Source organism: Silurus aristotelis (assembly GCF_946808225.1).
Source record: "Silurus aristotelis genome assembly, chromosome: 9".
In the NCBI taxonomy this organism is placed as follows: domain Eukaryota; kingdom Metazoa; phylum Chordata; class Actinopteri; order Siluriformes; family Siluridae; genus Silurus; species Silurus aristotelis.
This window is the reverse complement of record NC_139582.1, coordinates 25,161,699-25,177,909: the sequence shown is the minus strand read 5'-3', so window position 1 is coordinate 25,177,909 and position 16,211 is coordinate 25,161,699. Positions and strand designations below refer to the sequence as shown.

At 38.1% G+C, this 16,211-nt stretch overlaps 1 protein-coding gene across 9 annotated transcripts in view; it reads left to right on the top strand.

Annotated features, from left to right (window-relative positions):
* The window catches only part of strn3 (striatin, calmodulin binding protein 3), a 39,516-nt gene extending 23,369 nt beyond the window's left edge, over nt 1-16,147 (top strand). For all 9 annotated transcript variants that reach the window (XM_083550683.1, XM_083550684.1, XM_083550681.1 and 6 more), the window contains 8 exons: nt 398-573; nt 731-778; nt 930-1,051; nt 4,468-4,635; nt 9,282-9,422; nt 12,258-12,365; nt 12,491-12,577; nt 14,623-16,147. In XM_083550683.1, coding sequence (XP_083406809.1) covers nt 398-573; nt 731-778; nt 930-1,051; nt 4,468-4,635; nt 9,282-9,422; nt 12,258-12,365; nt 12,491-12,577; nt 14,623-14,792 — 1,020 coding nt within the window. In that variant the 3' untranslated portion in view covers nt 14,793-16,147. The remainder of the gene's footprint in view (nt 1-397; nt 574-730; nt 779-929; nt 1,052-4,467; nt 4,636-9,281; nt 9,423-12,257; nt 12,366-12,490; nt 12,578-14,622) is intronic.
* Nucleotides 16,148-16,211: the final 64 nt, after the last annotated feature.

The following is a 16,211-nucleotide window of genomic DNA, read 5'->3' as shown; positions in this document are numbered from 1 at the left end:
GAACCTTCTCAACCGTTTCAGTAACGGAAGCTACCCAAAAAACAAAAAGTCCTGAAAGCGAGTGTTTGGCCCCCATAGAGCTCTGATCTCAACATCATCAAATATCAATGGGATTACATGAAGAGACAAAAGGACTTGGGGCAGCCTACATTCACCGAAACTCTGTGGTTGGTTCTCCATGATGTTTGAAACAACCTACCTGCTGAGTTCCTTTAATAATTGTGTACAAGTGTAACTAGAAGAATTGATGCTGTTTTGCAGGATATATATTTGCAAATATTTATTTTATTTGGATTTCTCTTCTGTTTTACTTTCTATTTTGTTAATGCCATTGACATTTCCTTTATATTTTTAACAGATATTAAAATGCATCCTACCTATACTCTTCTATTTTCAGCTTCCAGCCAATAAGGATGCATTCAGGAAGACATGGAATCCAAAGTATACTCTTCGCAGCCACTTTGATGGCGTGCGTGCTTTAGCCTTTCATCCTGTAGAACCTGTGTTGGTCACTGTTTCTGAAGACCACACTCTCAAACTTTGGAACCTCCAGAAGACAGTTCCTGCAAAAAAGCAAGTACTTTTATAATTAGGCTGTGGAATGGTATAGATTAAGATGTAGGGAATTTTAATCTTTTCCCTTTTAGGTCTGACTTTATTATAGTAAACTGTAAAATAAAATCTTTGCAGTGTGCTTAACACATTTCTACCAATTTTCTTTTTTGTGTAGAAGTGCCTCTTTTGATGTGGAGCCCATATACACATTTAGAGCACATGTGTAAGTGATCTTGTTCATTTTTAATACTACTACAATGTAAAAGCCAAGAGCAGCTAGCAAAAATATAATTCTCAGTCAGCTCATCATAGTTGATATTTTTTCATGTAAAAAGTAGGCAGTTTTTATATTTGTCTCTCTCATGATTTTAAAGTGGGCCTGTGCTGTCATTGGCTGTTACTGCAAATGGGGAGCAGTGCTTCAGTGGTGGTATTGACTCAACAATACAGTGGTGGAATATCCCCAGCTCTAACATAGACCCTTATGACACATATGGTAAGGATATGTACATTTTTTGTGTAGCTATTTTTTTTTTATTATTATTATTATTATTATTATTAAATATCTTTCATGGGTGTTTGTTTAAGCCAAATTCTCTTGGATTGTTCTTACAAAATTTGCACTGCATGGTCAAAAGTATAAACCAGGGGTCACCAACACGGTGCACCAGTTCGCCCGCAAGGACCACGAGTCGCCCGCAGGCCTTTTTTAAAAATAGCTCACCATAGCGCCACTTACCAGTGAGCTGCATACATTTTTTATGCTATTCTTTTTTAAATCACACTTGCATTGGTGTGAATTTAAAAAATAAAAAAAAAATAAAAAAAAGTTTCATATTAGATTAGAGCTAGCTGGTCTCCACAGCAACGGTTGCAGATAGGGGAGCGCAGTGTAGGTGAGGAGATTTTTTAACCCCAAAAACATGGCAGAAAAAAAGAAAAAAAACAAACATAATTTTCGCAGTGAATGGAAGGAATAGTTATTTTTTCCACTGTGAAAGATTCCTGCGTGTGTCTCATTTACTGCGACTGTGGCGACGGCAAAGCGGCACAATGTTGAAAGATATTTCAGAACGTCTCACGCAAGCTACCATGATAACTACCCGCCGGGCAGCGCACTACGAGCGGAAAAAGCCCGCGAGTTAAAGGCAGGTTTGTGCAAACAGCAGTCTTTTTTCAGGAGACCGGTGAAAACCTCCCAAAAAGCAACCGAAGCCTCATTTAGAGCTACACATTTCTTGATTAAGAAAAAGAAAGCATTTTCAGAAGGGGAGGTTTTCAAAGAAGCAATGATGATAATTGCAAAAACTGTGCTTTAAAGACAAGAAATATGGAACAGATGTAATCTCCACTCTCTTCGATGTCCAACTGGAGGCAACTACAATGGTTAGAAGAGTGTCAGCTATGTCTGGGAACTTGGCCGTTCAGCTGGACTGGGATCTGGCAAAGTGCAGGTGGTTCAGCATCCAGTATGAAGAGTCCGTGTACAGCAGCAGTATAGCGCAGCTGATGGTCTTTATCCGGATGGTGTTTCTCCACAAAAGAAGAACTTCTGACACTTCTGCCCCTAAAGATAACTACAAGGGGAGTTGACCTCTATAACGTGGTGAAGGAGTTTTTCGCGGAGAAAAAAGTGCCGTTGGAAAAGCTGGTATTAGTGACTACCGACGGGGCTCCTGTTATGATCGGCGACATACAGGATTCATTGCTCACTGTAAAGGTGACCCAGGGTTCCCAAACTTCATGCATTACCACTGCATCTTTCACCAGCAGGTGTTATGTGCAAAGGTGACACTGAGTGGACACATGACCTTGCATTTTAAACGGACATTACTGGGAAACTGAACCATTTGAACTGTGAGCTGCAAGGTAAAACATGAGTTGCTGACATAAGTGCTTTAAATACATTTAGAGCCCAGCTGAACATTCTCTGTGCATTTACAGAGAAAAAAGGTGCTGCACTTTCCCTCTGTGCAGATGGTGCTGATGCGTCTGAGACCTTTGACAAAGATGCAGAAAAGTACTCTCAAGTCATAAACAGACTTGGGCAAGAGTTTGAGAACAGGTTTTGTGACCTTGATCAGCCTCTGAGCCATGTGCATCATTCATTTCCAATCCTTTCATGAACGTGGACACAACATGCATTGCTGAGCAACTAAGTGCAACGTTCAGCTTGGATGCTGGACAAGTGAAAATCGAAATTGTAACATTGCAAAATGACATCCACCTCAAAGCCGATCAGTCCTCACCAAACTTTTGGTTACTTGTTGACACAGAAAAGTACAGTAGTGTATGCACAGCAGCTATGAAGGTTGCCAGCCTGTTTGTTTCAACCTATCTTTTTGTTTCAACCTATCTATCTTTTTTGACATGAACTTCATCAAGAACAAACACAGAACACGCCTCTCTGATGCACAAACTGATACCAGATGTTCTCAGTGGCAACATGGCAGTGCCATGGCAAAGTTGATTAATTCAATTATTGAAAAATCAAATGTAAAATGTAAGATTTTGTTAAAAATGTAATTTGTTAAAAATTTAATTTTGTTAAAAATGCTGTAGATTTGGTGATAATTTCAGAAAATCAGAGTTAATTGTTGTATGTTACATAATTGATAATCCGTACAAACATGATGCAACGTAGTGCATGATTTGTTAAAAAATTGTTAGTGGCTAGTGAAAATGTTTTAGTGAATCATTTCAAAATGTAAATACTTGCAGAGATTTTTAGAAATAAAGTTTTGCATATTGATATTTGTTTCCTACTTTGTTAAATCATTGTTGATCATTATTTTGAGAAATCATTAACATGATCAGTGTCTTCACATAGATGAATTTCATTCATTATTAATAACATATAATTAAAGGTAAATTGAGCAAATTATCAAAGGTATCAAACTAGTAGCCCTTTACATTAATCAGTACCCAAGAAGTACCGTATTTTCCGGACTATAAACCGCTACTTTTTTCCCACACTTTGAACCCCGCGGCTTAAACAATGAAGCGGCTAATTTATGGATTTTTCCCGGTTTCACAAGCTTAAAGCCAAAAAACTGCCCCATAACATTAGACCAATGAAAATGCCGAGCGGGTTAAGGTGAACTAATGAAACTCTTTATATTAAATCGCGCTTCCACTAAATCGGGCCACATCATAAATATGGATGAGGTTCCTCTGACGTTTGACCTGCCTCTCACTCAGACTGTCAACAGGAAAGGCGAATCATTTATCACGCTGAAAACAACCGGGCATGAAAAAACACACTTCACCTGTGTTCTGAGCTGCACGGCATCGGGAGAAAAGCTTCCACCGATGGTGATTTTTAAACGCACGACGACGCCAAAATATATACTCCCGAGAGAAATTGTTGTGAAAGGAAGGAGGAAGTCAGTGAACAATGATTTTCTTGGTAGGCTACTGTTTAGGTACAAGCCGTGTAACACACACTGTCTTTCATTAAAGCCTGTGTAAAGTTCATTACTAAGACCTGCGGCTTATAGACTGGTGCGGCTTATTTATGTTCAAAATAAAAATCTTTGTAAAATTCATTGGGTGTGGCTTATATTTGGGTGCGCTTAATAGTCTGGAAATTACGGGAGCTCTCAATTCCAAAAAGGTTGGTGACCCCTGGTATAAACTATGTGAACGACTTACCAACACTCTCTTTAGCAAACTGTTGCCACAAAGCTGAATGCATTGAATTGGTTAGAATGTCTTGAAAGCTAAGCAATTTCCAGTACAATTTTAGGGTGATGGAGGAGTTTAGCAAGCACTTTTGTCTGTGATGTTTTGATTGGTAGATTGGTTGCTTACATTTTGGCAGTGTAGTCTAGTTTGACTTTAATGCATAGTGTACAGATTTGTACTGGTCAGGAGCTCTGAAGCATCCTGTTATGTTTTTTTTTTTTCCAGATCCTAGTGTTTTGGCTGGGTCCTTACTGGGCCACAAGGATGCTGTTTGGGGACTGGCTTACAGCGGAATTAAGAATCGACTGCTGTCCTGTTCTGCCGATGGAACCATCAAGTTGTGGAACCCTCAGGAGAAGTTGCCTTGCATTTACACCTTTAACTCAGAGAGAGGTAGGACTGTGGCCATCTACTGACTCCTCAAAATTTCTTAACCAATTTTTCTGTTCAGTATGATGTATGAAGTCACAGGGAAGCTAAATGCTTGGCTGTATTATGGTTAGGTTTTTGATCCTGTGGGCACACAATATGCATGTACAAATATAAATAGAAAATTGCTGACATTCTAACTTGATTGATTTTATTCTTAAATCTCATGCTGCCAGGCAAATGTTATGCTTTCTTTGGTTCAAACAAATGTTCCTATTTTGTGTAGAGAATAAAAAAAAAACATTAAGGCCTTAAGTTCCCTTATATCAATGAACATTGGTTATCTCTGCTAAGAATACAATGCATCTAGAAAGTTTTCACAGCGCTTCCCTTTTTCTACATTTTATGTTACACCCTTATTCCAAAATTGAAAAAATATATATATTTTTTCAAAATTCTACAAGCAATACCCTATAATGACAATGTGAAAGAAATCTTAGCAAATTTATAAAAAAAAAAATAATAATAACCTACACAAGTATTCACAGCCTTTGCTATGACACTCAAAGTTGAGCTCAGGTGCATCCTGTTTCTACTGATCATTATTGAGATGTTTCTACAACTTGATTGGAGTCCACCTGTGGTAAATTTGGTTGATTGGACATGATTTGGAAAGGCACACACCTGTCTATATAAGGTCCTGCAGTTGACAGTGCATGTCAGAGCACAAACCAAGCCATGAAGTCCAAGGAATTGTCTGTAGACCTCCGAGACAAGATTGTATCGAGGCACATATCTTGGAAAGGGTACAGAACATTTTTTGCAGCATTGAAGGTCCCAATGAGCATAGTGACCATCATCCTTAAATTGAAGAAAATTGGAACCACCAAGACTCTTCCTAGAGCAGGCTGCCCTGCCAAACTGAAAGGCCTTAGTCCGGGAGGTGACCAAGAGCCTGATGGTCACTCTGAAAGTTCTCCAGATGACATTCCAGATGACACTCCAGATGACATTCCGTTTCTCTATTGAGAGAGATCTTTCCAGAATAACAACCATCTCTGCAGCACACCTCCAATCAGACCTGTACGTTAGAGTGGCCAGACGGAATTAAAAGACGCATGAAAGCCTGCCTAGAGTTACCAAAAGGCACCTGAAGGACTCTCAGACCATGAGAAACAAAGATTTAACTCTTTGGCCTAAATGCCAAGCGTCATGTCTGCAGGAAACCAGGCACCGCTCATTACCTAGCTAATACCATTTCCACAGTGAAGCATGGTGGTGGCAGCATTTCGCTGTGATGTTTATCAGTGTCAAGAACTGGGAGACTAGTCAGGATTGAGGGAAAGATGAATGCAGCAACATACAGAGACATCCTTGATGAAAACCTGCTCTGGACCTCAGACTGGGGCGACAGTTCATCTTCCAACAGGACAATGACTCTAAGCACACAGCCAAGATAAAAAAGGAATGTCTAGGGGATGACTCTGAATGTCCTTGAGTTGCCCAGCCAGTGCCCAGACTTGAACCCAATTGAACATCTCTGGAGGGATCTAAAAATGGCTGAGTACCGATGCTCCCAATACAACCTGATTAAGCTTGAGAGGTTTTGCAAAAATTAATAGGAGAAACTGCCAAAGATAGGTGTGCTAAGCTTGTAGCATGATACTCAAAAAGACTTGAGGCTGTAATTGGTGCCAAAGGTGCTTCAACAAAGTATTGAGCAAAGGCTGTGAATATTTATGTACATGTGAAGTTTTTATTTTTAATACATTTGCAAAGATTTAAAACAAACTTCTTTTTGAATTTTAAGGAAAAAAAAATATGTCCATCCATTTTAGAATAAGGATGTTGCTATCGCTGCAAATAACAATTATATTGATAATCGATTAATCAGATAAAATGTTTTTTTTTTAATTAACATTTGTTATTAGATGTTTTGCCTATTATAAATATATAAAACCCTAATAATCTTTTTTAAGTACACTTTTATACATAAATACCTTGAATCGGGTATTTCAAGGTATTTATGTATTTATTTAAAGTGTACTTAAAAAAAATAAAAAAAAACAAATATTGAGATTAACTTTAATCTCTTTTAATTTAAAATTTTATTCTTTTAATTTAGACATTTTAAAGATTATAGCAGCTGCTTGTTAAGAAGGGGAATGGGGGATTTCTCCTTTGAACAAATTTACTGATTCTGTAAAAAAAACAACAAAAAAAAAAAAACAAACAGCATTTAAGTATGAAAGGTGAAGCAATTTGTCAACATTTGTATTGTGGTCTAGTGGTTAGGATTCGGCACGCACCCCGCCGGGGAGAAGCCGAAAGAAAGTTTTTGTATTGTATTTCGCAGATGGCAAGTTGACAGCCATGCTTAAAAAAATCTAAATATAATACATTGTTTTAATAAGCATCTAGAATATATAATTTAATTTAGTATAATAATTAAATGATAAATGCATAAATATACAATCATTGAATCCTGCTTTGCATAACTTCCAGGTACAGTTTTCTTTGTTGCGTTTAATATGAAATGCTCCCATGCCTTGGATGACTTGGGGCGCACACCTTTTTCTGCTGTTGGTTGACCCTGTACTGTCTGCTATTTTCCCAGCCGGATGTGTTTTCTTACCGCCACACCAACCTATAACTTGAGCAGCCCAACTAATTCATAACAGCATTCGTTGACAATTAATTGAATTATCGATTATTATCGATTAGTTGTTGCAGCCCTAGCTGTAACATAACAAAAGATGGAAAAAGTGAAGCGCTGTAAATACTTTCCAGATGCACTGTATCTGTGAGACTCAAAAATACCACAGACCACCTAAAAAAAAATTAAAAAATCATTCAAAAATGCTCTGTAGCTTATCAAGTGGTTCATTACAATAGTGGACCATAACTAAACAAATCTTACATCAGTTGTCAGCTAACTAAAAAATCTAGGCAAAACAAATATCTACCTGCTATTTAAAACTATACTCGCAATCAGAAATATTCAACCCTCTCACCTCAATATACAATACAGTGATGTTGATAAAAGATAATGAAAATAAATGGAAAAAAAAACTTGTGAAATAAACAATATTTATTTATACATATTTGAGTTATTTTGACAACAGAAGTTAACTTAACTTTGAAGTTCAAATGAAAACTGTAAGTCTTGTAACACATGAGCATGTGCAGTATTATTCATCCCCCAGCTTCAGTACCTTGTGGAGCACCCTTTAGTTTTTATAACTTCTATCAAGCGTTTTCGATAAGTGCTGACAAGCTTCTTACACCTCTCGATTGGAATCTTTGCCCATTCTTCACGTGCAAAAGCCTCTAACTCAGTAATGTTTGACAGCTTCCGTGCTGCAACTGCCTTCTTCAAATCCCACCAAAGATTTTCAGTTGGATTTAAATCTGGTGACTGAGAAGGACACTCCAGGACACTCCAGCATCTTTTCCCCAACCAAGCTTTGGTTGATTTGGAGGTGTGCTTGGGATCATTGTCCTGCTGGAAGATCCAATGATCACCAAGGTTTAATTTGTCAACAGAAGGTATCACGTTCTTCTTCAAAATGACCTGGTATTTCTGGTAATCCATGATGCCAGGTACACTATCAAGATTGCCAGTTCCTGCCGCAGAAAAAAACCCCACCTCCGTGCTTGACCGTGGGGATAGTATTCTTCTGGTCATAAGCCTGACCTTTTGCACGCCAGACATACCGCTGGTCCATATGTCCAAAAAGTTCCAGTTTAGTTTCATCAGTCCATAGAACTGTCTCCCAGAACTCTGTAGTTTTATCCAAATTCCTTCTGGCTTATTCTAGTCGACTACTGATGTTCCTTGAGGTCAAGAGTGGAGTGCGTCTTGGGGTCCGGCCATGAAGTTCTTGATTATTCAGTGCACGTCTTATAGTTGCCACTGATGCACTTGTACCAGCCTTCATCATGTCATCCTGTAGCTGTCTTGCAGTCACACGGGGGGGGTTTCTCAGCTGTCCTGACTAAGTTGCTAAGGGCCCTTGATGAAATTGTGAGCTTTCTTCCACGGCCAGGCAGGTTTGCAGCTGTTCCATAAGTTTTAAACTTCCTTATAATGCTCCCAATGGTGTCTCTTGGAATGTTAAATCTTTTGGAAATCTACTTATACCCAAGGCCCTTCAGATGTGTTGAAATAATCTCCTCTCTCAGCTTTTGTGGAAGCTCCTTTGTCTTTCTTATGATTGCAACTCACCTTGAACACCTTCATGGTCGGGGTTTATATATGCATCACAGCTGAAGCAAATGAAGGATTGTTATAGAGTTCCCAAAGGCTTAATGATGTTTCAGCTCCACTTTAGGCCATAAAAACTGTCAGAAAGCTTTAAAAACAACATTATATAGGGGTCGAATAATTGTGACATGGCGATCTTAACAAAATATACTGTTACACACAAATACTACTACATACATTTTCTGTGTTAATTTTATGCATCACTAAACTCATTAAGAAGCCATCCAAAGCAGAATCCTGCACTTTGAATCAGTTTGTATTTATAAATCCTTAAAACTCTTTAGGGGTTGAATATTTCTGATTGCAAGTGTATATATTATTGTATTAATTATATGTGATTAATTAAACAAACTGCTGAAACAGATTTTGTTATTGTGTCCTAAAGTGTTTTTGTGTTTTTCAGAGCATGGCATTCCTACATCTGTGGATTTCAGTGGTTGTGATCCAGCATATATTGTGGCCTCGTACAATACAGGCAAAGTTCTCATCTATGATTTGGAGACATTGCAGCCTGTTATAGAGTGCCCAGCACAGAAAGAGAGCAGTAAGAACATTCTGTTTATCTGCATCTAATGTTTGTGTTTGTGTATGAATGTGTAATATAATATATACAGTTCGCAAGTGGATGAGCGCTGGTTCACGAGTGGAGGGTTTCCATGTCAAATGACAGCAATATAAATGATCGACACGAGTTAAAACTGGGCTTTAAAACGCCAATATCACAGAAATCTAAATCGATGAACTCTATTGACAACTGAACTCTGTTGACCGCTGTCGATGGTAAGGCATCTCACAAGGCGGAAGATGCGTACATCCTGGCAGCGTTCCAACTTGATCTACCGCTTATACGTTTTTACTTTTGGGCTATATATACCTGTATATGTATGTATGTGGCGGGCCATGCATTTGGTACCTGGGCCTTCAGTGGGTACTTACCCGACTTAATCCACTTCCTAATACCACCAATATCATGTCGCAATTATAGAAACTATCAATATACAATGAACTATACAAAAACGCAATAAACCAACGCATGGCATTACAGAGAGAGAGAAACCTTTACACTACAGCGGCAACTGTGCCACCTACAGTACATCATCTGGAGCAGTTCAGAATCAATATTTGTCTAATAACATGACAAAAACATAAATTTAAATAAAATACAACCTACTCACCAGAGATGCATACTCATAATGCATACTCACATAATTTGCACTGCTCCTCAGAGGCTGTAAGCCAGTGGTACGGCTTATAGTCACTGGTCTGGAAGTGGCGAACAAACCATTTCCTGGGCTGAGACAAGCTAGCTAGGTGGTTGCTTCAGGGTTGGCTGACCTCTCCTCACGATGCCTAGCCTTTCTTGAAAATATCTTTTTAAGTATGGCCGAGACCGAATCAATTTCTCTTCCTCAGTCAGACATTGTGGGCGTAAAAAAGTCTAACTCAGATGTATTAATGTGTGCAGAGCTCTACAGACATGTTTTGCCAGTCGAACTTGGCTGTAACAGTTTTGCTCTGACCAACCAATCAGAGGATGGAAAAATGCTGACGCTATTCTGGGCCAGCTGCCCTGTGAGGCGGATTTGAAATCTGATTGGTTAAAGAAACAGACCCATTGCTAATATAGTCCAAGGTACATTGGCCGTCTGGGTGAGAAGCTGACAGCAATGCATTTTGATGCCCTCCTTGTGTCTTGGATAGTTGACTACTTAACTGGAAGATCTCAGTATGTGCATTTATAACACTGTGTGTCAGAAAAGGTGATCAAGAATAGGGCCACAAAGGGCCTCATCTCATTTCCACTTCAATGTCTACGCCACAGACTTTAATTACCAGACAGAGTCTTGCCATTTTCAGAAGCTCTTAGATGACTCTGACTCAATGTATCGGTGACTGTGATGAGAAGGAGTACAAGACAATAGTGGAGAGTTAGCCAAGACAGAGGAGCTGATTGTGGACCTGAGAAAGAAGGCACCTGCAACTCCTGTCTTCATTCATGGTGTTGGTGTGGAGATAGTAGAGGACTATAAATACCTAGGAGTTTACATAGCCAATAAACAATCAATGCTGAGTATGTTTTATGACACTGTTGTGGCCAGTGATCTCCACTGTGCTGTGGCATGCTGTGGAGGAAGGCTGAGTGTGGCAGGCACAAACAGTCTCAACAAACTAATCTGCAAGGCCAGCAATGTTGTTGGCGAGAAGCTGGAATCTCTGACGATAGTGTCTAAAAGGAGAATGCTGTGAAAAGTACATTCCATCTTGGATAACTTCACCCATCCTCTACATAAAACACTGGTCAGGTTGAGGAGTATGTTCAGTGACACTCAAACAACAGCAATGCACCACAGGAGATAATTTCTCCCTTCGACCATCAAATTATAAAACTCCTCCCTCTGTGTTACACAGCTGCTCCACAAAATACGATGTAAATAATAGTTATATTTATATATTTTTATGCCATACTTATATTGTTGATACTTTGGGCAATAATGTGCAATAATCTGAATTGCAATAATAATTAGTTACATGTGCAATAACGTTTATAACTTTTATTGTAGTTAAATCTGTTTTTCACTGCTACTATAAATTCCATTTAATGCTGCTACATATTTCATTTTTTTACTTCGACTTTTCACTGTGAGCACCTGCAATCAAACTATTTCCCTATGGGATCGATGAAGAATTTAGATTTTGAAACATCCGAATCAGAAATCGTGTCAGTATTTTTAGTGAAAAATCGTTGAGTTCAGAGGAAAATTTATTTGGTGTTTGATGTTAGCATTACCTGAAGCTCTTGACCTATATCTACAAGTATGGAGTAATATTGGGCAGGATCTCTCTTTGTTTTAAAACCAACTACAGTTCTTTCTGGATTCTTCTCAAATTTCTTTGAGATTCTGGTCCTTGTTGACATGTTGGTTCCAAAATTTGTCCCTACCATCTGTGTGCCTCAGCAGAAATCAAGATTCATTACACCCATCTATGTGGAACCCTACATGGTCTTCTGGTGATGGGCCCTTTAATTAAATGACATCACATAAAGCATTTTCTTTTATTGTGCATGTCATGGCCACTATTTTTTTTATCTTCTTGGCTTATTTCATTATCATGACATTGTTTTGACAGAGTACATCAGGTTTTTTTCAGTCTCTGGCTCTGAATCTAGGAAAACTGGAAGTTAGAGTGAGAGACTTGCAGCATAAGAGTACATCTGAAATGTCTGCTGAAGTGGTGATGCAATCATGCTGACATGGACCAGAATCTCAAAGGAATGTTTGCTCTCAAAAGAGCTTTGAATTGTGGCATGGATTCAATGTATTAGTTATAGTGATGCATAGCAGTATTAAATAAAATATATATTTTTCTATTTTTTCAGCAATACCTTTTGGGAACCACATTAATAAAGTTGTGAGTCATCCCACACTGCCAGTCACGATTACAGCTCATGAGGACCGACATATCAAATTCTATGACAATAAATCAGGTAGGTGTTTCCCCCCCCAAGTACAAGTGTTCTTGCCAAGATCTTATTTTTTCTGATCTTATTAAAATGTAAAAAGATTTCATTTTTATTTCAGACTTGTCTTTTACTTTGCTTTTGCTATTTAGGTAAAGTTATCCATGCAATGGTGGCTCACTTGGATGCTGTTACCAGTCTGGCAGTGGATCCTAATGGCATCTACCTAATGTCAGGAAGTAAGTGCTGCTGGTTAGGTTGATGTAATTTATTGTGCCATACCTTAACCAGGTATCGTCTAATGGATGTTGTTCCAGCACACCAAACGACAGCTCAGTGTCTGTAGTAGTTATCTGTTGTATCCAGCCATATTTATTCGTGAGTTATTTAGCTGAAAGTAGCTCATCAGATGAGAGACTAGCTAAAGTGCTAGAGATGTTAGATAAGAGAACTAATCTCTCTCAGAGCAGGTGACCAGGGAAGGCACTAAAATGAGACTAAATATTTGACAGTGCTTGTTATTTATATATATTTATTTTGTTTAGTTTGCAATGAATGTTTAAAGACACACTGTAGGTATTGGTTTTAGGTGGAAATTAAGTAATGTATATGAAGTTATCTGTCTGTCTGTCTACCCACCTACCTACCTACCGTGGTGTGAAAGTGTTTGCCCCCTTTCTGATTTATTTTTATTTTTTGCATGTTTGTCACACTTTAACGTTTCAGATCATCAAACTAATTATAATATTAGTAAAAGATAACACAAGTGAACACAACATGCAGTTTTTAAATGAAGGTTTTTATTATTGAGGGAAAACAAAATCCAGAACTACATGAGCCTGTCTAAAAAAAAAAAAAAAAAAAAAAAAAGTGTTTGCCCCCCTGTTAATACGGTGGATTATCACACCTGAGTTCAATTTCTCCAACCACACCCAGGCCTGATTACTGCCACACCTGTTCGCAATCAAGAATAGGACCTGCCTGACAAAGTGAAGTAGACCAAAACATCCTCAAAAGCTAGACATCATGCCGGGATCCAAAGTAATTCAGAAACAAATTAGAAAGAAAGTAATGGAGATCTATCAGTGTGGAAAAAGTTCTAAAGCCATTTCTTAAGCTTTGGGACTCCAGTAAACCACAGTGAGAGCCATCATTCACGAATGGCAAAAACATGGAACAGTGGAGAACCTTCCCAGGAGTGACCAGCTGAGCACAGTGACCACTCATCCAAGAGGTCACAAAAGACCCCACAACAACACTAAAGAACTGCAGGGCCTCACTTGCCTCAGTTAAGGTCAGTGTTCATGACTCCACCATAAGAATGAGACTGGGCAAAAATGCTCTGCAAGGCAGAGTTCCAAGACGAAAACCACTGCTGAGCACAAAGAACATAAAGGCTCATCTCATTTTTGGCAGAAAACATCTTGATGATCCCCAAGACTTTTGGAAAAATACTCTGTGGACTTTTTGAAAGGTGCCATTACGTCTGGCATAAAAGTAACACCGTATTTAAAAAAAAGAGCATCATATCAACAGTAAAAGATGGTGGTGGTAGTGTGATGGTCTGGGGCTGTTTTGCTGCTTCAGGACCTGGAAGACCTGCTGTCATAAATGGAACCATGAATTCTGCTGTTTACCAAAAAATACTGAAGGAGAATGTCCGGCCATCTGTTCGTGACCTCAAGCTGAAGCGAACTTGGGTATTGCAACAGGACAATGATCCAAAACACACCAGCAAGTCCACCTCTGAATGGCTGAAGAAAAACAAAATGAAGACTTTGGAGTGGCCTAGTCAAAGTCCTGACCTGAATCCTATTGAGATGCTGTGGCATGACCATAAAAAGGCGGTTTATGCTCGAAAACCCTCCAATATGGCTGAATTACAACAATGCTGCATAGATGAGTGATCAAAATTCCTCCACATCGCTGTAACAGACTCATTGCAAGTTATCACAAACGCTTGGTTGCAGTTGGTGCTGCTAAGGGTGGCCAAACCAGTTATTAGGTTTAGGGGGCAAACACTTTTTTACACAGGGCCATGTAGTTTTGGATTTTGTTTTCCCTCAATAATAAAAACCTTCATTTAAAAACTGCATGTTGTGTTCACTTATCTTTTACTAATATTTAAATTAGTTTGTTGATCTGGAACATTAAAGTGTGCAAAAAAATGTATCTCTTTCTTATCTAATCTATCTAATGATTGCTTTTGTCAAAGTCTGATATTAAAGAGGGCATTTTAAATCATTTGATAATATGGAGAATAACTGTTTATTATCCTGCACAGGTCATGACTGTTCAATTCGGCTGTGGAACCTGGACAGCAAAACATGTGTTCAGGAAGTGACCTCTCACCGCAAAAAATCTGATGAGTCCATATACGACGTTGCCTTCCACCCTTCTAAGGCATTTATAGGGAGTGCTGGGGCTGATGCTTTGGCTAAAGTATTTGTATAAGTTTCGAGTCAAAATATTTAGGGCAAAATCGGCCTCAAAGTTAGCGAGAGAAAGATCTGTCTGCTTCACTGCCATTGCAACAATGCTAATGTTGAGCCTTTTATTCCGCCTGCATAAACATGCCAGGGTTTGAGAGGTGGACTGTTGGTTTAGTGAAGCTTTGGTGAAGTGCCCGATTAATTTTTATGTTGTACCCCATTAAAACTAGGAGTTGAACAAAAAATGGTTAACTGTAACTAACTGTAAGTCAGAGCTGGATTTGCATCAGTGTTTCTCTCTCTTCTTTTTTTTGAATTGGCTATAAATTAGGTAATTTTATGTGTTTAAGTAAACATTGATGTTATTCATCAGAGATCACCAATGACCACAAAAAGGCAAGAATGCTGCAACAGGAATTAATCTCTCCTACAGCATTAGATGCATGAGTTGCCCTCTGGATGTTGCGTTATATATAAATTAAAGGAAAGAAAGACATGATTCAACCCGGTTGCTTTTGCATTAGCTTTGACAATTTTGTGTAAAAAATGAGTATAGTTTTTATAAGCCTTTTTTATATAATTGAAGATTCTGGGTAGCAGATGACATTTTTTTAAATAGAAATAAGCGTGCTTTCCTATTCAAACTCTCAATTTCAATCCATCATACATTGCAGGAAGGTTTCGACACATCTTGCCCTTTCCAGTAAAGATAACTATTTGACTGCACCATGGAGCAGTAGAAGCACACTTCCTCACAGCTCTTTAGATATCTACATGTAAACAGCAGTGTCCTATCACTATGTGATGATTTTGTACATCTTAATGTAACTGAGTTTATTTATCACAGATTAGGCAACTGAACACTTATTTATTTCACCGTTTTGGGATAGTCTTAGCCTCTTTTCTAAAAGTTTTGAATATTTGTAATGTTTGGCTGTTTAGAAGACAATTGAAGGGCAAGCCAAAAAGATGTGTTGCTCATTAAAAATACATTTTCATCCTAGGTTAAAGATAAAGTTTAAATTTATCTTTATTACATTTTTAAGTTAAGTGATCTGGATAACTAGCATTAAATGAAACAACTGTTGTTATTCTGTCCATACAATTTATCTTATAAGCCATTTTATTTTTAAACTTACAGTTTATGTTGTAACTAAAGATTTTTTGTTTGTCTAATGCATGATTGATACAATAAAGTATTTTTTCTAGTTTTCCCAAAAAGTTTCTTATCGGTTTAGAGTTTTGTGAGGTTTTTGATTTACAGTTTATGAATTAGCAGATTTTAAAGACTGTACCACATAGCAAACTTCATCTGTTGATAAGTCATGTATATAAAATGTCTATAATAAATATTAAATGGTGTACCTGTATATTGAACCTGTTTTACCTCTCACTAATTTGTCTATTTTCTCTGTCGGATAATGACCAGCATTATACTAAT